The 22,668-nt window shown below is 50.6% G+C and overlaps 1 protein-coding gene across 13 annotated transcripts in view; it reads left to right on the top strand.

The window, feature by feature from the left end:
- Nucleotides 1-22,668, top strand: part of LOC119431122 (zinc finger protein 233) — a 99,802-nt gene that overhangs the window by 31,104 nt on the left and 46,030 nt on the right. Inside the window, exon 5 of one of the 13 annotated variants that reach the window (XM_049657403.1) lies at nt 378-2,701. The exons of 11 other annotated variants lie outside the window; for them this stretch is intronic. In XM_049657403.1, coding sequence (XP_049513360.1) covers nt 378-497 — 120 coding nt within the window. In that variant the 3' untranslated portion in view covers nt 498-2,701. Of the gene's footprint in view, nt 2,702-22,668 lie in introns of those variants that run through there. One more of the 13 variants, XM_037698594.2, reaches the window with a different exon arrangement.

The following is a 22,668-nucleotide window of genomic DNA, read 5'->3' as shown; positions in this document are numbered from 1 at the left end:
TTCCATCAGCGACAACTGGTGGCAACATCGAGGAGCGAACTGTCTATGGCACAGGCAAGACTGTGGGAAGAGCACAGCAGTTCCGGTGTCATCTCTGCCAATATACAACACCTAGGCTTTGCAAGTTAAGATCGCACCTGGCATCGCACAGCACGGAGAAACCCTTCAAGTGCGAGGTCTGCTCAGCGGCGTATAAGGACTTGGGCAGCTATAAAGCCCACATGTGCAAGCATACAGGAGAAAAGCTATTTCAGTGCCACCTTTGCCCATATTCGACTGTTTATAGGAATGGCCTGTTGGACCACCAAAGAAGTCACTCAAATGCCAAGCCCTTTGCCTGCACCAAGTGTCCATATAAAACTAAAAGCAGGACGAACCTGAGTAAACACAAGCGCATGCACACAGACGATAGTCCTTTCAAGTGCAAGGTCTGCTCACTTGGTTTTCGCCGAAAGCATAACTTAAAAAAACACATGCAGCAGCACATGGAGTCATAGCTTTACTAAAGATTGTGAGCATCTATGAAAGCGGCGTCCACCAACACGTGTCCTGCAAGATAAACGCACTGCGCAGGGACGCAGTTTGAGCGTGAACAGGGAGACAGCGCCGGGTATTTTCACTCGTGTGCATCTTGTATGCTGCTTTTGCGTGTAATCATGCAACACCACCGAGCTGAACTTTCCGTAGTGAAGGACCTTGGCTACAAGGGAGAGTCATCCACATCATGTTGGTGTAAACGGTGTAAACAGTATCTTGTTTACATCTGCGGATAATTAGGGTGATGGTATGGGTAATATGTAGGCAATGTTCCAAATGTTTGGGTTCATTTTCCAGTAGAATGCGTATGCAAGTGCTCCATTGCGTTATTAGTCTGTTTTACGAGTGGTGTAAAACTAAGAGGGGCTGTGCTGGCATAATTACAACTACAACTGAGATCACATTTTGCAAATATAAGGGGAACAAAACGCCAAGTTTATGTGCGATGGTAAATGCTTGTTGATCAAATACAGATTTAAAAAAATTGTAACCAAGTGTTCGAAAGTATCATGCTGCTGCTAGGTTTCCCAATGTCCCAAAAGAACTCTGCGTTTCAGATATTTTATACATTGAAGGAATAGACGGGTTTTAAGTGCAATGCGTTGCGTACTTTAACGTTTCTGGCTTATTTAGAAGCCTTGCCAATAATTGTTGTACCCTCATATTTTATTTCTTTTTACATTGTCTGGCTTGATATACTAGGTTCGCCAGGTGTCCTCACCGAACTGAAGGCGGCAGCTTCATTATGTTTGGTGACTGTAAGGACAAGTTAATAGGTGATGTTTAGGTGCAGTTCAGAGTAGATGGGTAATTGGGGCTTTCACAATAAATTACGTATGAGCACCCTAGAGTGTTATGAGCGTGTATAACGAGCGGTGAAGAATTGAGCTGGCTGCCCTGGCAGAACTATAAAAGCCATCAAGACCAAATTTAGCGAAGATTGGTGGTATGCTATGGAAACTCTCTGTGCGAAGTTAAATGCGGTTGCATCAAACACAGCCTTTGTAAAACATTTCTTACTCAAGTGTTAGAGCGTGTGATATGACAGCTATCAGCTATGCTTCCCACTGTCCCGACATACCTGTTTATATTTTGTGGAAAGGGGAGGGGCATGGCAACTGCAAGGTGCGACAAAATTTTTACATTCCTGGTCCAGTTAGAATCATTCGAAATAATTATTGAGCCGTCTTTTTTCTGTCCCTTTTTTCAGGCGTCATAATACGTTCACACTTGGTTTCAGCGATGTCCTCGGTGAACTAAACAAGACATCTTGTTTATACTTAGGGAAATATAAAGGATGCATACGTTGTTGACAATATGTAGGTAAACTTCAAAGACAGGGGTCTAAGTATGACATTTGCAGTAAATTAAGCATGCAAGCGATCCGGAGCTTTATGAACGTGTTTTGAGATTAAAGAATTTATCCCATTGCTCTCGAAGAACTGTACTCAACTGATATCAAATCTAACGGAAATTGAGTAAGGAAGACGGGGGGAGGCAGAAATGGAAAGAGGGAGGACACCATGGTAAATGTTATGGCGAAGTAACGTGTGTTGATTAATTACTGCCTTTTAAAAATTCCCAACAAGTGCTCCAAACCATTACACGGGGACGAAAGTTTCAAATTGAACAGTCATATACGGGCAACTTCTTAATGTATGCGATGTAATTACAAGAAATTGAAAGTTTTATCGCAACTATTCGAAAGAAACAGCTTCGCTGGAAACCGGGTTTTAATTCTCGAAGGTCGCACACATCTGCTGTCTTTTTTTTTTTTTTCTAGTGGATATTGCAAGTAGTATATGTTGATTGTACTTCGTTGTGTAGACCCTCGACAATACTATTACCTAAACTAGAGATACGCTTATGATGTATATTTCAAAACCAAGTACAATTCTTTGTTTAATTAGTAAAATTGGCTGTAACAGATGTGCATTTTTATGTGCGCTGTACTGCGGCTATATATACTTCGCGGAATCTGAGACCTCTGTGAGACACTCATTGCCTTTTGTCGCTGCATCATCTTGAAATTTTATATAGTTACAAGAAATAAATGCAAATTCAAATAATTTTTCGGGCCGCCATGGTTCATCATGTGTGATTGATAAATACGTCGATGGCTGTTAAACATAAAAATAACTGATAGACACATTTCTAGGCTCTTTCGCTTACTGTCACAGTAATTCGCAGTATATATATATATATATATATATATATATATATATGTATATAGTAGTAACTGGATTTTTCAATGGGCCAAGCGTATTTAGGAAAATCAGAAGCACAACTTCGCGGTTATCTTAGGTTTATTATTTTCCCAACAGTTTCGGTCGGTGGACCGACCTTTCAAGGGATATATATATATATATATATATATATATATATATATATATATATATATATATTAGAAAGTTCAGATTTCTTGCGGTTTGCCCCCCCACTGGAGGAATGGTTGGTACGCCACTGAAAGGGACGATGCAGTGGGGCATCTTTACCAGCGCTGTCTAGCGGGTCAGTCTCTCCAGCGCATCGCTCGGACTACGCCGCTCGCGGTTCCCTGAACTGATCGGACGGTCAGCCCTAACGCCTGTGAGCAATAAACGCCTTTACAAGTGGTGGAGAGTGCTACGCTCGAACGCATCCTGGAGCTTCGATCCCGTACCCTCTCTTCAACCATGTCTCGGGACGCATCTCAGCCGACGACCCAGCAAACGCCTCCTACACCCCCCGTCGTGTGCTCTGGTCTACCTCGCCACAAGGATCCTCCTGTTTTCAGTGGCACAGACGACAACGACGTGGAGCACTGGCTGTCCACGTACGAGCGAGTAAGCGTCGTCAATAAATGGGACGATGCCGCGAAACTAAGCAACGTGCTCTTTTACCTCGCCGGCGTGGCCAGCCTCTGGTACAACAACCACGAGACGGAAATTCCTACATGGTCCCCGGGGTAATTGTAGTGAAGAGGGACGATGCAGTGGGGCATCTTTACCAGCGCTGTCTAGTGGGTCAGTCTCTCCAGCGCATCGCTCGGACTACGCCGCTCGCGGTTCCCTGAACTGATCGGACGGTCAGCCCTAACGCTTGCGTGCAATAAACGCCTTTACAATATATATATATATATATATATATATATATATATATATATATATATATATATATATATATATATAAAGTGCAGTTTGGCACTGCACTTCGTGCAGTGCACAAAGGAAGACTCTTACCGTGTAAATCCGTGTAAGGATCGCACCCGTGTAAGGGCCGCACCCCCAACTTGGCAGCCAGTATTAAAAAAAAAAAAAAAAGACATCTTACCGAGAAGCAATGGCGCTCAGTGCGCTGATTCTGATCGGGCTCAACAGCGGATGTCGCGCGCAGCGTACTTTCGCGCGTCGCTACTGGATGTCGAGAGGTGATCGCGGAGGTTTACGGCGGATTTCATACTCGTAGTTAGAAAAATCAGGTCAGATGGCCCGTTTCAATGAAAGGCCCGTCAAAATCGCAACAAAAAAGTGCGGCCCTTACACGAGTCTATACGTCAGTTATAGTGGCCATATAAATTGTAGTAAACATTTACCTAAAATTGAAATAGCAAGCATAGTGTAATGCACGGACCATGTAAACCTGTAAATACCTCACTGGATGACCTCGAGCACTCGCTTTAACAACGCAAGCATTATGAAGAACGCCGGCAGCGGAGGCGAACAGTTCGTACAGCCGCGTGGTTCACCGCAATCCGAAAATTAGATTATCATCGTTATCTGTCTATTTTTATATCCACTACAGACGGCCTCTGTCAGTAATCTGCAATGACCTCTGTCTCTTAACTCTGCAACACTAGGGCGCGGAAAGACAACCCGGCAAGGAAGACAGCGCGCATGAAGTTAGCAGCCATCCCTGCTCGCCCTTTATCATTGCACCCACCAATGATTACCAATTAGATATGACACACGCGGGAAGCATAAGCGTCAGCCGCGCACAGTCATTCAGCTACGGCAGGGCTGGAGGAAAAGGACGCGTGCTCTCCTTCCAATTCGAGTTTGATTACGTGACCTAACTAACCCGAGTATAGAGCGCGTGGAAAGATAATGCAAGGGTCCTTCAATACTTTTCTCCTGGTCATGAAACTCCCGCGTAACGCTATGGGAGAGCGCCCGCAGAAGGGCGACGGGGAAGGCGGCCGCTGCCGCCGGAAAGCGGAGTGTCGGCGCGGCGTGCTGTTGTGCGTGTTTGTTTTTTGTTTCGCCTGAACGTGTCTCTCCATGCAGTGACATCGACACTTAGTAATTCACCATAGCAGTGATTCGTAACATTTGTTGTGAGCCAGGCTGCCGCTCCGGATACAAGGGCGTCGACGAAAAAGTCTCCCTATTCTGTTTATACCAACCAACCCGGAACTACGCGACAGGTGGAAGCGAGCAATCCCGCGACAAGAGACTGCCGGGTTCTCGTTTGAATCGAAGTACTTTCGCGTGTGCGAAAAACATTTTGATGCCGGAGACATTGTTCGTGCGGACGTGTGTACAGTGAATGGAAACGTTGTGTCACTGCCACGCGATCGACCCAAACTGGTAGAAGACGCCATTCCAAGGATTTTCCATGGCGTATCTGTGTACTTGTATAAGCCCAAAGAACGTTCGCATGCACCGAAACGGCGCCCACCTGCAAAAAGGCTGTGAGCGGTATCTTCAAACTGCGCTGAAGCCGAAGTTGCGGCAATCGCAACTGCAGACGTCACCGATGCAGCCGAAGACGAAATTCACGGTAAGTCTGGTGCACACCTTTGGAGTATGCTACTTGCTCACTACGCAGGCAAACTGGCATCACTCTCATTACGATATTCGTTCTTGGTCACTCTTTGCGGATGAAGTACGAACTGTAAATCGCCTTGGCGGTGCTGATGCGGAGTGCCTAACTGAGCACGCCGTTTGCTTTGCCTCGGAGCTGCAAAGGGTGAAGGACCAACTTCGCAGTGTGAAGCCACAACTTCATTCGTGTCAGCGGAAGCTCGCAAAAACGGAGGCGCAGGCAAATGAAAAACGTGGCATGCAGGAAACCATTCAGAAGCTATCGGGCCGCGAGATGCTCATTATAGATCAGTGCATCATGAAGGCAAACATGAAGTCCACGAATTCAGTGCGTTAAGCCCCAATTCCTGATGTTTTTTTTTTTTTTTTTTGTATAAATCGCAACAGTGTCTGTGCTTTAGAGGTTTACTTGAAGCGCTGCATTTGCAATGAACGTGCTTACTTTTTGCTTAATGATCCAAACCAAAAAGTGATAGCGCTGACGAAAATGAAGATGGGCCACGGACACTCTTAAAAATGCAAGATCTCTTTCAGCATAAAGAACCTATTGCTAACCAGGTAAACCTTTTAAAAACACACACCAAAACAACTTCCAGAGTAGCTGTGCATTATATAGAAATGTGATAATGATTGTCTAGCCATACACGTCTCGTTTTAAATGCAGTGAAGATCTATTATGCTTTCTGGTGCTTAAAATTTCACACTCATGTCATTCACTGAGTGACAGAGCAAGATATTTGTGTTTCAGATTAATACCCTGACAGTTCTTTTGGACGATATACTACTGGAGCCGGCTGAGTGCATGCAAGATATCAATCGTCCGGAGTCAACGAAGGACTGCATTTTGGACTACCTTGGTGGCTAGATTGCAAGAAAGTTTGCTAAAATAAGCTGCAAGGACTGCCTCCAAACACTGAGGAGCACCTCCCGAAAGCCAAGTGCACTGACCGAAATAAAGACTAGGGGATTTTTGGAAGTGCCATCAGACCAGCTGCTTTGCCTTCTGCAAATTGTGGACGAGCACCTAGAAGTGTGCACCGTGGACAATACATATAGCCTGTGCCAATGTCTACATGAACATTGTTGAAGACATCCTGCTGGACAACCGTACTTCCTCGGCCAGTGTTGGCTGCGCAACACATTTTGTACGCACTACGGCTGAAGTTGTGCACTTTTTTTTTTTTAACACTAAAGTGTTTTATGCCGGGGTCCACCAAGACTTCACTGACGTATTTCCGTCACGGAAATACGTCACACGAACATACACGAACATAATACAAAGAAAGAAACCAGAAGAAAAAGTTCCACAAACATGCAAAATTTGGAAATCGAACCCACGACCTCTCGGTCCGCGACGATAGATAGCCGAGCGTTCAACCCATTGCGCCACAAACGCATTTGCAGAGAGCTACACAGACGCGCATTATATATCTAACACTCCTCCGTGTACCCGCGCTCTTGCTCGGGGCGGTGCCGCCGCCTACGAGCAGAAAAGAGAAGTACTGCATTATGACACTAACGCGCACCGACAGTATAGTGCCTAGAATATACTTACTAGTGTGCCGACCGCCGGGAGTTTCCAATGGGAGACGCTGGCACTGCCGGTGATGCCTTCCGCCGGAGGCCCCCAGACGGCGACACTGTTTGGGACCGTGCTAACCGAGCGGCGCATCACGCGTCGCTTGCGCTTCGGGTGCACTTCGGATGCGCGTTCGTAAGCGCAGTCGGTTGCGGCGCGTTGTTGCTTTCGAGCAAGTAGCGTGTGGTGCCTCCGCACGTCATTGCTGGGGTTCTTTTCTGTGCGCATGGTTCGTACTTGTGTTTGTTCACGGACGGAACCGACATGTCGTCGCAGAAAACGAGGCGTAAACACAGCACCTGTTTTGTCCCATATTGTATAACTGGATACCGCTCAAATAACGAGCAAGTCTCATTATTCAGCGCGCCTGCTGACTGGCCAGAACGTTTTGCCGAGTGGGAGAAGAATATAAGAGTGCAGATCGAAGGCTAACTCTGGCGGCTGTCGCTTGTGAGAAACACTTTAATAATTGCTACATTGAGCGCTCGTTCAAAATTAGTTGACGGTGTGTCGCCTATGAAAATGTGCCCTGTTTAATTACCTTCATTTATGGTAATTAATTTAATTTATGGTAATTAGATACAACTTGGTGTGAATTTAGCATTTGTGGACATGTCTCGCATATAATAGTTTACTGTGGAAAAAAGTTACACTTCTTCGGAAACCACGTATTTATTTATTGGTATTTTTCGCAGAAACACCCCGTATCGTGTAGCGTTATAATGATAACTGTGCATACGATCGTTTGTAAGTGCAACAAAATCATATTCTTTCGATTACGCTTTGCACCTCAACCAACGTTCCACAGAACGAAACGGGCTGGGACAGTCCATTGGCGTCTGTCGCACACGCGCGCGTTGGCTAGAGACGCCGCTCGGCATAGCACGGTCCGTACGGCTATCGCCGTCTGGTGGCCGCCGGCGGAAGGCATCATTCTCCGTGCCACCGGAAAGCCCGCGGTCGGCACACTAGTAAGTATATTCTAGGCACTATACCGACAGTGAACGCTTCGGTGGTCTCAGCACTACGACGCCTCGATGCCAGCATTCGAAGGGACGCTGGCATCAAGAAGCACTACCAACGCCACCTAGGTGGCGTTCACCGTACTCAGCACAGCGGAGCGTGGCCTCCGCAATTAGCTCTGAAAATGTTTCTGAAGTTGATCGCGGAGGCTGCAATTACGACGCGCTGTACGCGCTGATTTGACTCGGTGACGATTCAGTTACGTGCTTTGTCTTGCGCGTTGTATTAGTGTGTCAATTACGTGCTTCGTCTTTCGCGTTGTGCTAGCGTGTGCAGCGTAGTGCAGCTTCCATATGCACGACGGTTGCTCATGGTCATCGACGTTGGTAGTCGTGATAGAGGAGACGTGCCACCAGGCGTCAGCGTGGGTGCATCAACGCCTAAGGGCGCTTTAGCCACAAAACACCAATAGACATTATATATCAATGTGCAATAAACATTACACTACTTCTGTGAAGACACGTTTCACTTTCGTGTTCTATACCGATTCCTATATAAGAGGGATCAACCACATTTTTTTTTATTAAGTGCCGTTTGCATTTTTTTACACGCGAAAGAAACAGACCATTTCGTGCTGGTGCTCGTTCATCCTGTCCAGCCACAGGGGAGATGAAAGCAGTGACAAATTATTTTTCCTGGTGTTTTGTCTCATTCCCTCTATCTACCAACTTTTCTGCCAGTCTATCAAACGCAATCTTAATTGCAACCATATGTGTACTAATGCTTGCGGCACTTTTGCATTCTTGACGCTTGCTAGTAATTACTCCCTAATAATCGTATACCATGCCTTCCATTCCACCCTTTTACTATAAGTAGACACTGTCCTGCAAGGGGTAGCGTGGTTAGCACAAGTCAAAATGCTATCCACAAAGACCTGTGCAAACTTGTTTTCTGTTAGGCAGAAAAAATAATAAAAAAATTAGGCTCTAATTGGATTAAGAAAACTGAGTATAAAGACAAACAAGAGAAACATGCAAAAAAATAATATACTAGCTTATTCAGTTTGATCGGTAAGTGTAGTCTTGAATGACCTATTGACGATGGAAGCTCCGAGCTGGTTTCAATCTGAGCTGGTATTTTTATAAAACGACTCGTGGGGTGTTTTCAGTCGACTAAGTGAAACGCCAACCTTGAACTGAAGGTCACTGCGACAGTGAATGTGAATGGATGAAAAAAAAAAAAATACACTGGCGCAAGTTTGAACTGATCATTGTTAAATTTGTATGCGTAAATGCAACAACTTTCGCATAGAAACCGCACATATTGCCTATATCTAGCATGCGCAGTTCACAGCTGCTGCTGCAATTAGTGCCAAGATGACTTTATTCAGACGAACCTGTTCTGCGCGCGAAATTTCCATTGGCAGCTTTGCGATGCCCCAGAATAAACAGCCAATTAGCAGGAGAATAAGCGCTGCGGACCGCCAGCGCGCAGTAGGGCGCACCATAACTTTTGCGCAAGCAACGTTAATCTGTGGGTCAGCTAGGCTTAGTCATGGCGCACTGTATAATTTAAGCACGATTTTAATCACCTACACAGGAATCAAGAAATGTAGGTATAGGTACGAGCACAAACGAAATTGCAACACTTGACGGGCAGCCTTGGGTGAACGATTGCTAACAGTCAATGACTTGAAGTAATAAACAACTTGCATGCTATCGTATTTGGTGAAGAGTAAGCACTGCTATGTTCAGTTAGCGGACAGTGAAATAAAAATGTGGGCGAGCTGTTTTTCATGGCAAACATTCACGCGAACGCGCGACTGCCCTTCCAAGCGCGGCAGATCGGTGCCCTTCTACTCACGGCGGCGCCTCTGGTGGCAGCTTTTGTCCCTATATGAAACTTCGGCGGCAGTTTCATGACCAGAAGAAAGTATTATAATGCCCATCAAGCCGCAATCCTTCTCGGCTCACTGTTACGTGCTTTTTCCCGCACGCACAGTGTATGGGTCGCTCATTTATATGGCTTTTGGATTTAATACGGAACATCACGGCGACAACAGTGGAAGTTTGCCTGGAGTGTGGATATGCGTTCGCAAATAAAGCGAGAAAGAGAAAATTGTTAGCAAAGTGTGTGTATATATATTGCAGTGAAGAAGAGGAAGGAGTGCTCTTGCGTCTGTCGCTGTGCGCGCCATCAGCGTTCGTGGACTGCCTCGATTGCGTGAGACGTCATTGTCTAATAAATCGTCATATCACATTTGGTGGAAGGTGCTGCAATCCCCGACCTCACTCACCCAGGAACTTCGCAGCCGAACGTTGCCGACTGCTTCAGCCGCTACCATGCTCGAGCCTACCGACAATCCGCATGCAGCTTCCGGCGCTCCCATCATTTGCGGTGCCGTTCAGCGGCAGCGGGACCCGCTCCTGTCTTTAGCGGAGCCGGTGAGACTGACGTGGAAGATTGGCTCTCTACCTATGAGCGCGTCAGTGATCACAACAAGTGAGATGACCCGACGAAGTTACGTTCCGTCATCTTCTATTTTGCTGACGTTGCGAACCTCTGGTTCCACAGTCATGAGCGGGAACTCCAAACTTGGTCCGCTTTCAAGACAGCATTCACGGAAGTCTTCGACCGCCCAGCCTTACGAAAGCTCCGTGCTGAACAGCGTCTACGCCAGCGCGCTCAACAGTCCGGCGAGACGTACACCAGCTACATAGAGGATATCGTGGATATATATGCGCCCGCGTCGATTCTACCATGAGCGAAGAGGACAAGGTGAAGCACATCCTCAAGGGCATCGAGGACGACGCATTTCAAATGCTTCTTGCGCGAAACCCTTCATCTGTCGCATCTGTCGTCACTCTTTGCCAGAGCTTCGATGAGCTGCGTCGACAAAGGGTCCTTGCGCGCAGCGCTGTTACACCCGGCCACTCTCCCTCTCGGGCTTCACGCTTCCCTCCAACTCCTCGCCCGAATCCTCACTCTCCGTTCAGATTAAGGATTTTATTCGTGAGGAGGTGGCACGCCAACTGTCTATGCTGCCTCTCAGCGATCGACCCATAGAGCCTGACACATCTCTGGCTGCTCCCATTAGGAGAGCCATTCGCGAGGAACTTGCCGACTCTCTACATTTGGCTCAACCCTGTCCTCCCGTGGCGGCACCTCTGACCTATGCCGCAGTCGCAGCGTGACCTGCGCCGCCGACATTCGCGTTTCCTGCGACAGTGCGACCTCAAGCAGTGCCAACTCCCGCGTCGCCTCCTATTTCGCCTCGAAGCCAAGTTCAGAACCCTTGGCGCACACGCGACAACCGACCCATATGTTTCGCTTGCGGTTTCACCGGCCATATCGCACGCTTCTGCCATCGTCGCATGCCACCTGCTAACCCTGCTGTCGCAACGCCTGGGTATGGATATTCCCACGATGCAATTGGGCATTCCATACGTCCCGACCCAGAGTATTCGCCGTCTCCTCGACGCCCTTTCGCCAACCATCGTTCTCCGTCACCGCGTCGTCGCTCCCTTTCCCCCTTACGTCGCCGCCAGTCACCTAGCGAGGGAAACTATAATAGTTGCTGCAGTTCTGCAGGCACGAACTGCCAGCTTCGCGACTTCTACAAGGCCTGCACAGTCGCCACGCAATTTACTGGACGTTTTGGTCGAAGGAACCGCCACAATTGCGCTTATTGATACTGGGGCTGCAGTTTCTGTTACGGACGAAAAGCTTTGTCGCAAGCTCCGCAAGGTCACCACGCCGTTGTCTGGTTTGCTACTGCGTACCGCGAGTGTGCAGCATATAGCTGCGCTTGCTCAATGTACCGCGAGAGTGCTCATTGCCGGCGTTGTTTATGTGGTTGAATTTTTCGTGCTTCCTTCATGTTCACATGACATCATTCTCGGCTGGGACTTCTTGTCTCACCATCGTGCCATCATCGATTGTGCTCGGGCCGAAGTGGCGCTTTTCCCGCTTTCCGAAGCCCCGCTGCCTGAGCCTTCTGCAAGTATAGCCGCCAAGCTTACCGTTGTCTCCGATACGAACATACCACCCAAAATGTCGGTTCTTGTGCCCGTATCTTGTTCCGTCGCGCCAGACGCTACGATGCTTTTTACGCCGTCGCCTATTTTTCTACGTCGCAAGGCTCTACCTCTCCCGTTTGCTGTCCTCAACACCGTATCTGGATTATCCACTATGCTTGTGTGTAACCCGTTTCAATCCCCTGTGACCTTACTGCGTGGAGAATCACTTGGTCGTGTTCAGCCCCTTGACCCGCGTCACATTCTCGATACTAATTATGACGGCACGGCCCGTTATGAGCTCGACGCCCTGACTTCTCCATTGCTGTGCGCATCATCATCATCATTGTCGTCGTCGTCGTCGTCAGACGTTCTTGAATCTGCCTTGGACGCCGATCTGCCACCTCCGTACCGCCATCAAGTCCTCGCGCTTCTTCAGAATTTTCGCTCGTCGTTTGATTGCAACCAACCATCCCTGGGACCTACGGCGACCATCACTCACAGCATCCACACTGGTTCCCATCCACCATTACGCCAGCGACCATACCGCGTGTCGGCACCGGAGCGACAGATAATTACCGAGCAAGTCGACGATATGCTGCATCGTGGCGTCATTCGGCCTTCCCACAGTCATTGGGCGTCTCCTGTAGTACTAGTGCGCAAGAAGGACGGCTCAATACGCTTCTGTGTGGATTACCGTCAGCTCAATAAGATAACTCGTAAAGATGTCTATCCGTTGCCTCGGATAGATGACGCCCTCAACTCCCTACAAGGCGCGGAGTACTTCTCATCTTTGGATCTTCGCTCCGGCTATTGGCAAGTGCCGATGGCTGAAGACGACTGTGAGAAGACCGCTTTCGTCACGCCCGACGGCTTGTATGAATTTACCGTAATGCCATTCGGGCTCTGCAACGCGCCCGCTACTTTCGAGCGTATGATGGACACTATCCTTCGTAACTACAAGTGGAAAACATGTATGTGCTACCTCGATGATATTGTCGTGTTTTCGTCCGATTTCCCGACGCACCTCGTTCGCTTGCATGAGATCCTGACATCCCTCACCTCTGCCGGCCTCCAACTCAACATCAAAAAGTGCTGTTTTAATTGCTGCCCGCAAGTTAACAATATTGGGACACGTTGTTTCGAAGGATGGTGTACTTCCTGACCCAGCCAAGCTTCGCGCGGTCGCAGAGTTTCCGATGCCCACTACTCTCAAAGCACTCCGCAGATTTAAAGGGCTCTGCTCTTACTTTCGGCGTTTTGTGCGCAATTTTGCCACTATCATCGCACCACTGACCAATTTGCTTACCGCTAGCAGCGGCATCTCCGCGTGGTCAACTTCGTGTGACGAAGCCTTCAAGCAGCTACGTCGTCTACTTACTTCGCCGCCCATTCTTCGACACTACGATCCCACAGCGCCCACAGAGCTGCACACGGACGCCAGTGGCATCGGACTTGGTGCAGTCCTAGCGCAACGGAAAGACGGCTACGACGAGTACGTCGTCGCATATGCGAGCCGCACTTTAAAGAAGGCAGAAGCTAACTACTCTGTCACAGAGAAAGGGTGCTTGGCCATTATTTGGGCTCTCGTCAAATTTCGTCCATACCTGTTACCGACCGCCACGCCCTTTGCTGGCTGTCCTCGTTGAAACTCGGCCGCTGGGCACGTCGCTTACAAGAATATGATATCCGCGTTGTCTACCGATCGGGCAGAAAGCACTGACGCCGATGCGCTTTCCCGATCACTGATACCTGCCAATGTGGCTTCAGTGTCAACGCCCTTCGCATTCATGTCGACCATCAACGTCGCTGATATGCCGGCCGAGCAGCGTGCTGAATTTCCTCCATGATCCATCCGTCACACCCTCTTCTCGAACACTTCGTCGCCAAGCCGCTCACTTTGCTGTCCGCGACAACGTCCTTTACCGCAGAAATTATTTGCCTGATGGACGCAAATGGCTGCTTGTGATACCACGACACATGCTTGTTGACATATGCGCATATTTCAATGCCGCTCCTGATAGTGGTCACGCCGGCGTTCTGAAAACGTACACTCGGCTGAGGCAGCGTTTATACTGGCACGGCATGTATCACTTCGTGAACCAGTACGTACGCGCTTGCACGGCGTGCCAAAGACGTAAAATTCAACAGCGCCCTCCAGGCGAGTTACAGCCGCTCCCCTGTCCGGCCCGGCCATTTGATCGCGTCGGCATAGACTTATACGGGTCACTTCCCTGTAGTTCCTCGGGTAACCGATGGATAAGGTGTCGACCACTTGACGCGCTGCGCCGAGACTGCCGCACTCCCGGCGGCCTCCGCTCGCGAAGTTGCCTTCTTCATCTTGCGGAACGTCGTTCTTCGACATGGAGCACCACGCGAACTGCTCAGCGACCGGGGACGTGTGTTCCTGTCCGAAGTAACCCAAGCCCTTCTCATTGCATGCGGCATCGTTCACCGCAAGTCTACCGCCTACCACCCGCAAACGAACGGCTTGACAGAGGTTCAACCGCACACTCGGTGACATGTTGACTATGTATGTTGCCTCGGACCACAGTAACTGGGACACTGTTTTGCCGTTCGTAACGTATGCGTATAATACGGCCACACAAGCTACCACTGGCTTTTCGCCATTGTTTCTGCTATATGGCCGCGAGCCCTCGTGTACAATGAACACACTGCTCCCATACCGACCCGACGCTTCTGAATGCACGCCAGTGTCTGAAGCCGCCAAATACGCAGAGGACTGTAGGCAGCTCGCCCGTACCCTTACGACCGCCGCCTCCTGGCTGTACGTTTCCCCCTAGGCATCGCAAGGGTGCCTGAGTCCAGCGATGGTGATTGGCAGGCGCGTGCCGCCGAAGCAGCGCTGAACGCTCAGCGCCTGTGTCTACAAGCGCCGTCAGCTCTCCGTTACCGTCGACGTGAATTGACACCAACGGCCTTGTGCTGCTCTGGTATCGCATTTGTTGTCTTTTGTCTTGCACCCCGTCGCTAGTGCAGTGGCTGGCGTCGCCAACGGAGGGGCTTCCACACTGCATCAGGGGAGCTTGGGAAGCACATGGCTGTGTGGTGGCAGCCCGACGCCGTCTAGCTGTGTCCTGTAGCACTGAAGCTCTGCGGACGAAAGCGTCAGGCGTTGTCTCTAACGCATAGACGGACAGGACGACAGCATGCGTGGAGTCGTGGATGCCATCTATGACAAATTGCTTGGCCGCTGGGGAAGCCCACGTAAGGTTGCAGGTGCTAAGGAGCCACAGCTTGTCGTAAATGTACTCGGCTATGTCTTCATCTGGAGCTTGCTGGCGTGACCGCATCTGACCGCAAAGCGAGTGTCATAGGCGCTTGGCAAGTTCTCGAAAGCAGAGAGCAGCGCCGCGATCCAGCTGGACCAAGTTGGATAGGCTCGTCCTTCAAACAAATTCCAAGCCTGAGCTGCACCTCGGAGACGACCTTCTGCCATGGACCTCTTCACGGCGTCTGTCCACGCGTAACGATTAGCGGCAGACTCACCCAACGCACCCAACGTACGCACCCAAGTTACAGGGCCCTCTTGGAAACCATAGAAATCAGGAAGAGTCGTCGGTGCTTCCAGTGAAAGTGTGTTTTGTCCGACGACTGAATCAAACGCGTCGGTCATTGTCTGAAGTCGTTTTGAGACAGCGGAGAGGGCTTGGTTGAGCTCACTAGCGCCGTCGTCCGCGAGAGCCACTGCATGAGGAGGCCTGGAGGCCGTCCCCAGATGATGTGGCGAATACTTGCGGCGACGAATGCGGTCCCGGTAGTGTCCGTCCGAAGTCTCAGTATTAGTCGACTGCGCCATTGTAAAGGGAAAAACAGGATCGAGACAGCACCCGTTCACTGGTTTGGTTTAGTTTGGTGCCTATAGATATAGCACAACCCACTACGGGGGATTGGCCATGAATCGGGCGGCAGTGGGAATAAAAATGAAGGATACCTAAATGGGATTTTCCGAAGTCTCAGTATTAGTCGACTGCGCCATTGTAAAGGGAAAAACAGGATCGAGACAGCACCCGTTCACTGGTTTGGTTTAGTTTGGTGCCTATAGATATAGCACAACCCACTACGGGGGATTGGCCATGAATCGGGCGGCAGTGGGAATAAAAATGAAGGATACCTAAATGGGATTTTCTTGCTTAAGAATGAGATAATAAATGAATTATAATCGTTAATATTAATTTTCATGCTATAGCATCTTAATATTTGAAGCAAATATTTTTGTTGTCTTGTGAAAAAAAATAGCATGGCAGTCTCCTTGTTTCCATTACAAAATTAAATATGGCATCACATACGTTCCTATTACAGTGTCCTAGTGCCGACGCCCCCAGAGATAGAATGATAGGTAACGTAATGGTCAATCCATGTTGGCGAAGGGGACCTTCTAGAAGTCGTTGTCTATGCATGGTGAACCTACGACACTCTATAAAGAAATGATCCGTAGTTTCGTGTTCATTGCAATAAAAACATTGAGGGGAAGGCGCCAAACCAGACCTATGGGTCACTGGGCCGGCTGTTCTATTCTCTCCTCGTCGTCTTTCTCTCCCAGAGCCCGCCTTATAAGCGCTTGCGGCCAAGTTCACTTCGTCTTTACAATACATATATGTGTATATATACACATACATGGGTAGGTTTCATGATGATGATGATGAAAATGTATTTATTGGAGGATGGCTCGAAGGCCTATTATGTGGAATAGGAAGGGGAGAGGGAAGGAGAAATTATAGCCGTCCTAGAAGCTGCGTGTCCTTGGCGAAACCCAAGAGCGAGTCCAGAATGGCCCTGTCGGAATCCGCCAATCCAGTTGCCGGCCTAATCCACTCCTCGTAGGACGACACTTGCACCGCCCTCAGGTGGTGGTCCCGCTGCTTAGCGTAGCGCTGACACTCCCAAAACAAATGGGCTGCGGATGGTCGCGTGGCCACGCCGCAGTCAGGATACCTGTGCGGCTCCTGGGGTGCTTCTTCGTCCTCCGAGGCTGTCGAGGGGCCAAGTTCCTGCGACGGAAGGGGGTCAGGAGAAGGGAAAGGAGGACGTCTCTCCCTGCGTGGCCGGTACTGCCGCCACCGCTCTAGCACGTCCGGTGTAAGGACGAAGCCGGAACGGAGCCTATGCAGCAGCACCTGCCCCGACCTGGGAAGACCCACGGGAAGTGGGTTTGGGTCTGGCGGGATACTCGCACGGAGTTTCCTCTTGCGTCGATTGGCTGCTACTCTCAGAGCTCTATCTGGGTCATACGGTGGTCCTTTTGTCGTGCTAGTTGTGCTGGCGCTGAGGGTCTCTGAAGGATCCCGGGAGATGACGCGGTTGGAAAGAAGGGCGCGCGCCGCCTCATGGGCTCTCTCATTTCCCTCGATGCCCTGGTGACCAGGGATCCAATGAAGTGTTGCAGTGACCCCGCTGACCTCTGCACGCCTGAAGGCCTGCTTGACCAATAGAACTTCTGATGAGGCTGTGTGGCGAGACTTGCAAGCATGCAGCGCATATTGGGAGTCTGTGTATATACCGATGTGTTCTGCATGCGTGTTGCTTGAGAACTGGTCTACTGCCCAGCCTATCGCCCGGAGTTCAAGTTCAGTTGGGTCGTCGGCATCAGCAGTTATGAACGTAGAATGTGTCGCACAAGAACCGACTACGTGGTAGGCGACTGCTTCCTCACTGGTGCGTGGGTCGAAAGCTGCGTCAGTGTATACTTGTTCTTGGCTTGGTGGAGCATCTGCCAGACTCTGCGCACGACGCGCAGCAAATGCTGCTCGACGGTGCGCATGTTGTGCGCCCATGTTTCGAGGCGTTGGTGTAGTGTCGACGACAGCAATGTCATCGCAAGGTGGAATTTCCGATGGCAGTTGGGATAAAGTTATGTCCTTTCCCATGTAGGCCAGTAGTGCCCTGCCTTGTCTGGTGTGCTTCAGGCGCTCCTCGTGGCCTGCCTTCGATGCTTCGATGGTTGCGCGGAGGGTAGGCAACTTCGCATATCGATGCAGCTCCTCGACACGTGTGTGCTTCGGGAGCCCTGTGATGATGCGAAGAGCTGCTCTGTGGAGTACCTCTAGCTTTGTCCAGTGCCGAGCAAGCAGGTCATAACAGCGTGCTCCGTAAATCGCTCGGGATGTCAGCAGAGCACTCACAAGTTTTCGGCATACGTCGGTACCAGCACCACCCATGCGGAAGCAGATCCGTTTTATGAGGTGCATAGTCTTGTGCCACGTCCTGCAAAGGTCAGCGAGCCACGCATCCGCTGTGCCTGTGTGGTCAATAGGTATCCCGAGAACGCGCACTGGTTTTTCCGATCGCTGCAGTGTTTCGCCTCCGAGAGTGAGCGTGAGGGCAGCTTCATCTTGCGCTGAGCCTCGGATCACCACGTAAGTTGTCTTCTCTGGAGATGGCCGCATACCAGTTTGTGGAAGGTAGTGGTCGATAACGTCAAGTGCCGCCTGCAGGGTCTCTTGCTGATTGTGAATCGGTCGTGACGCAGTCCATAACGTGATGTCATCTGCGTAAATGGTGAAGCCCAGTTCAGTAATAGCCTCTAGTCGCTGAGCCAGGCCTATCATAGTCAAATTAAAGAGCAGGGGTGACAGTATGGAGCCTTGCGGGACTCCCACCATGTTTGGGTAAACCTTCCCGACGTCTCCGTCTACCCGTACGGAAAAAGTGCGATCTTGAAGAAAAGAGCGTACAAAGTTGAGTGGGCGGCCTGTGATTCCGTGCCACTCTGCTGCTTCGATGATGGCCTCATGCGTCACAGTGTCAAAAGCTTTCCGGAGGTCCACCGCCACGAGGATGCTCGGATGACGATTTCCTCGACCGACTGTCTTTCGACGCAGTACACCTTCCTTCACAAGCAGGAGGCTGTCATGGGTGCCAAGGTTTGGTCGAAACCCTGTCTGTGCTGGATGGAAGCGACCCTCTGTTTCTAGAAAGTGAGATATGCGCGTCAGGGCCATTCGCTCCGCCAGCTTACACGTCGTAAGTGTGAGCGATACTGGGCGCATGTTAGACAGTACATCTGGCTGTTTGTTTGGTTTCGGTATGGGTGTGACGATCGAATGCTTCCATTCTGCTGGGATTTCACCGTTGACCCACACTGCATTAATCTCATCGAGAAGTTGCTTCTTTGCGCATTCTTCAAGATTCCGCAGAGCCGCCCACGTCACACCATCATGGCCTGGTGCGCTACGCGCGTTTTTAGAAGAAAGTGCCTGTTCGAGCTCGAAGAGCGAGAATGGGGCCTGGAGGCCCTCGTCGGTCACTGGCTGCGTTTTCCGGTAAATGTCGGCGTTCGGGGACCTCGACGGTTGGGGAAAGAACGTCTTCGCGGCATCATCTTGGAGCTGAATGACTGACTGGCCAGTTTTGAGCAAGACGTTTGAAATAGCACTGCGTGTTTTGCGCTGACCTGTCATAGCCTTGAACGTGTACCACACCTTATGGAGGCCAGTTCTTTCACTGAATGATGACTAGTGCTGGCTCCAACGTTCCCGATACAGGCGCTTGGCGTATCTTCTAGCGACGGCAGTGCGACGTCGAAGACGCACACGGTCGCGATGTCGTCGGCCATTCTCTACCTACGTCAACTGTGCTCGCTTGCGCGCATCCCAAAGGTTTAGCATGTGTATGACCGGCGCCGGTGCATCAGCTCTTACCTCTGTCTCAATAGTGGCCATTCGCAGGGCGTGCGACGCCCGCTCTCGTACGGATGCAGTCTTGGGTTGCTCCGCAAATGCTCTTCTGTATGCATCCCACCTGATCGTACGCACAGTGCGGCCGGCTGCACATTTTCGTCCCATGTTCAAAGTAATCCACAGTGGATAGTGGTCGCTGCCCCAAGCGTCTGGGTCGCATCGCCAGTCTTTCACGTAGTCTGGTGTGGACAACGTCAGGTCCGGGGTCGTGTTACGCTGTCCACTATGCAGCGCGGCTCGGGTGGGGTAGTCGGTGTCATTTGCGAGCACTAAGTCAGTTGTCTCCGTGGCATCTACGAGTGCCGTTCCCCGGGGCGTGTGATAATCATAGCCCCACTGTGGATGCTTGGCGTTGAAATCGCCACCTATCAGGAAGTCGTCGTTTGGGTAACATCTGCGCAAAGCGCGAATCCATCTGAACGAACCGCGTGTGCGGGAGCTAACTTCCGGGCGCATGTATACCGATACCAGTACTACATTGCGCTTTGCGATCTTGCAACGGACAGCTACCACTTCCTGCACGTCAGTCGAATACTTAGACGTGTCAATCTGTGATACGGGGACAAGCGGCGGTATTTGTGCGCACAGACATTCCGCAAACACAAATTCGTCGGCTGCACCGGCGATACCATTGGGCTGCTGGGTTCGATGTCGTTTCCTGTTTCGATGCTCTATTGACGGTTGGTAATAACCATTGAACTTTCGTAGTGTCTGATCTGTGCCATTGGTCTCTTGAAGTAGAAGCGCAAGAGGGCGGCCGACACAGTCAAACAAGAGGTTCAGTTCCACCGCACAGGTTCCCAGCCCCCGACAGTTCCACTGTAGCACGTGCGGAGTGGGACCGTCGAGAGCTGTACGCGAAGCTGGGTGGCTACTGACGCGAGGCGAAGAGCTGCTGAAGCAAGCCATATTGTCGCTGGAAGTGCTGCTCCTGCGCTTGGAGGAGAGGATGCAAAATTTGTTGTACCAGCAGAGCCAGATCCGTCTGCTGTGTTATGGTAGTAGATGCTGGTTTTTGCGTTTTGGTGGGTTCCTGCGGATTACATGGCTGCTGCTGCCGCTTGGAGCGAAGCCGTTCGAGTAGAGCTGCATGCCTTTTTTCATTCTCTTCTAACTTCCGCCACAGTTCGGCGTTCTGTCGTGCGAGTTCTGCGACCTCATCTTCAGCACTATCTTTCGATGGGTCGACCAGCTGCGATGGTGAAGGTGGCATCGGGGTGGTATAATGCGAAACGTTCGCCGGCTTGGAAGCACTTGGTCGAGTTTGCTTGAGTGCTGCTGCATAGCTGAGGTTGGAGCCGCTTCCTCTCGCAGTCGGTTGTGCGCAGTTCTTTGAAACAATCTCGTTCACTGCTTCCTTTAAGGTAAGTGGCTGCGTTGAGACGTTCTCGTCCTCAAGTCGGTGCTGCGTCGATTTAACGTCATGGGGCTGGACAGTTGTGCGGAGGCTTCTCGATCGGTGCACGCCATGCCTTTTACGACGAGAGCGGGGCCGTGAGCGGATTTTCTTAGCGAGGTTTGCGTCAGACTTCAGTTTCGCTGGACACTTCGGGTCTGTAGCCATGTGACCTTCTTCTTCACAGTTGCGGCATTTGGGCGTTGTCTGTTTGCATTCATCGCCAGCACTGCTTCCTTCGTGTGTCTTGCCGCATGTAGGGCATACCGCTTCGTTCGGACAGACATCCTTTTTATGACCAAAGCGATGACATCGTTTACACACAATGCTTTTAGGTTCGTAAATTGAAACCCGGGTGATGCGGCCGTAGTAAACGACGGTGTTAGGGGGGTGGCGTCCTTCAAATGTCAGCAAACATGTCCCACGCTTTCCCATTGGGCGCGCGTCAAGGATACGTCGTTGCTCACAGGTCAGTGCTGCCCGGAGTTCAGTCTTCGTTTCATTGCAGTCGACGTTGTATATCACGCCTCGCATATGTCTCTGCCGGGTGCCTGATAGACTTGTACTGGTATCTGCCCGCGGTTCACGTCAAGTTGCGAAAGCTTGAGAAGCCCGTCAGCTTGCCTCTTGTCGTAAACGAGCAATCTTATGGTGTTAGATGCTGGTTGTAACGCGTACGTCAAAGGTCTGGTGTTGACGGCAGCGGATGTGGCCGTCACGAAGTTGCGGTGGAGGTCCTTGCTTGATACAGTCGTGAGCGCCACATTTACTCGTGGTTTCACGACTAGCACAAAAGCTTCTGGTAGTGTTTCCTTTTCGGGCCGTGTTTGGTTGTGCTTACGCTGTTGCACTTTCCACGCTCCTCCGTCGCCGTAATCGTCGAACGCGTCCTGGGAGAAGCCTCCGGCGTCTCTACTGGCCTCCAGCTTCTCAGCTGAGGATGCGTAAGAAAACAGTTCTTGAGACGCGGGCGGTGCAGTCTCTTTTTGTCGTGGCGTTGTCACATCAGATTGTTGGCTTGAAGACGTCGGTAGTGCTTGCGTTTGCATGTTGTCTTCGTCGCTGGAAAGGGCGGACGCATCTTCGTAGGGCGATGACGTGAAAGAGTCGCGCCGCGTTCGTTTCGATACCGTACTGGCCGTCGTTGACAGGCTTGCAGAGCGGTCTCTTTCACGACGGTGGCGGCTGCGGCTGCGTTCGTTGAGTTCCCGATTGTTCTTTCGTTTCAGGCGTTCGCGTCTATGTTGTTGGTCAGCGGTAGCATGCGCACATCGTTCTTCATGGGCCTCAGCAGAGCGTCCGATGGTAGACGCTCCTGGAACGCCTTCGGGACGCTGCGTAGTCGCTTCGTTGCTCAAATCTTGGGCTGACGCTGTCAAAGGTGATGGTCCCGGTTGTTGTTGTTCATGGTCAACAGATGGTGGTAGCTTCGATGACCCGGGCTCGGCCATCAATACCGCCGTGGCCATGCATTAGGCTTAGCAAGGTCACCCGCCGGTGCGAGAAAGCGGCCGTAAAACGGCCAACAAGCAACACACCTTTCCGAGGCTTGTCTCGACGCGTGGCCGATGCAACAGCGAAGAAGAGGATGTGCGACAGCAGGAGGTGAAAACGCGAACAGCTCGCGTAACAGTCGAAGAGAGTCGGAGCGCCAGGAGCATACGTGCGCTCG

Source organism: Dermacentor silvarum, chromosome 10 (assembly GCF_013339745.2).
Source record: "Dermacentor silvarum isolate Dsil-2018 chromosome 10, BIME_Dsil_1.4, whole genome shotgun sequence".
In the NCBI taxonomy this organism is placed as follows: domain Eukaryota; kingdom Metazoa; phylum Arthropoda; class Arachnida; order Ixodida; family Ixodidae; genus Dermacentor; species Dermacentor silvarum.
The sequence above is the reverse complement of the archived record's forward strand: the minus strand, read 5'-3'. Positions and strand labels throughout refer to the sequence as shown.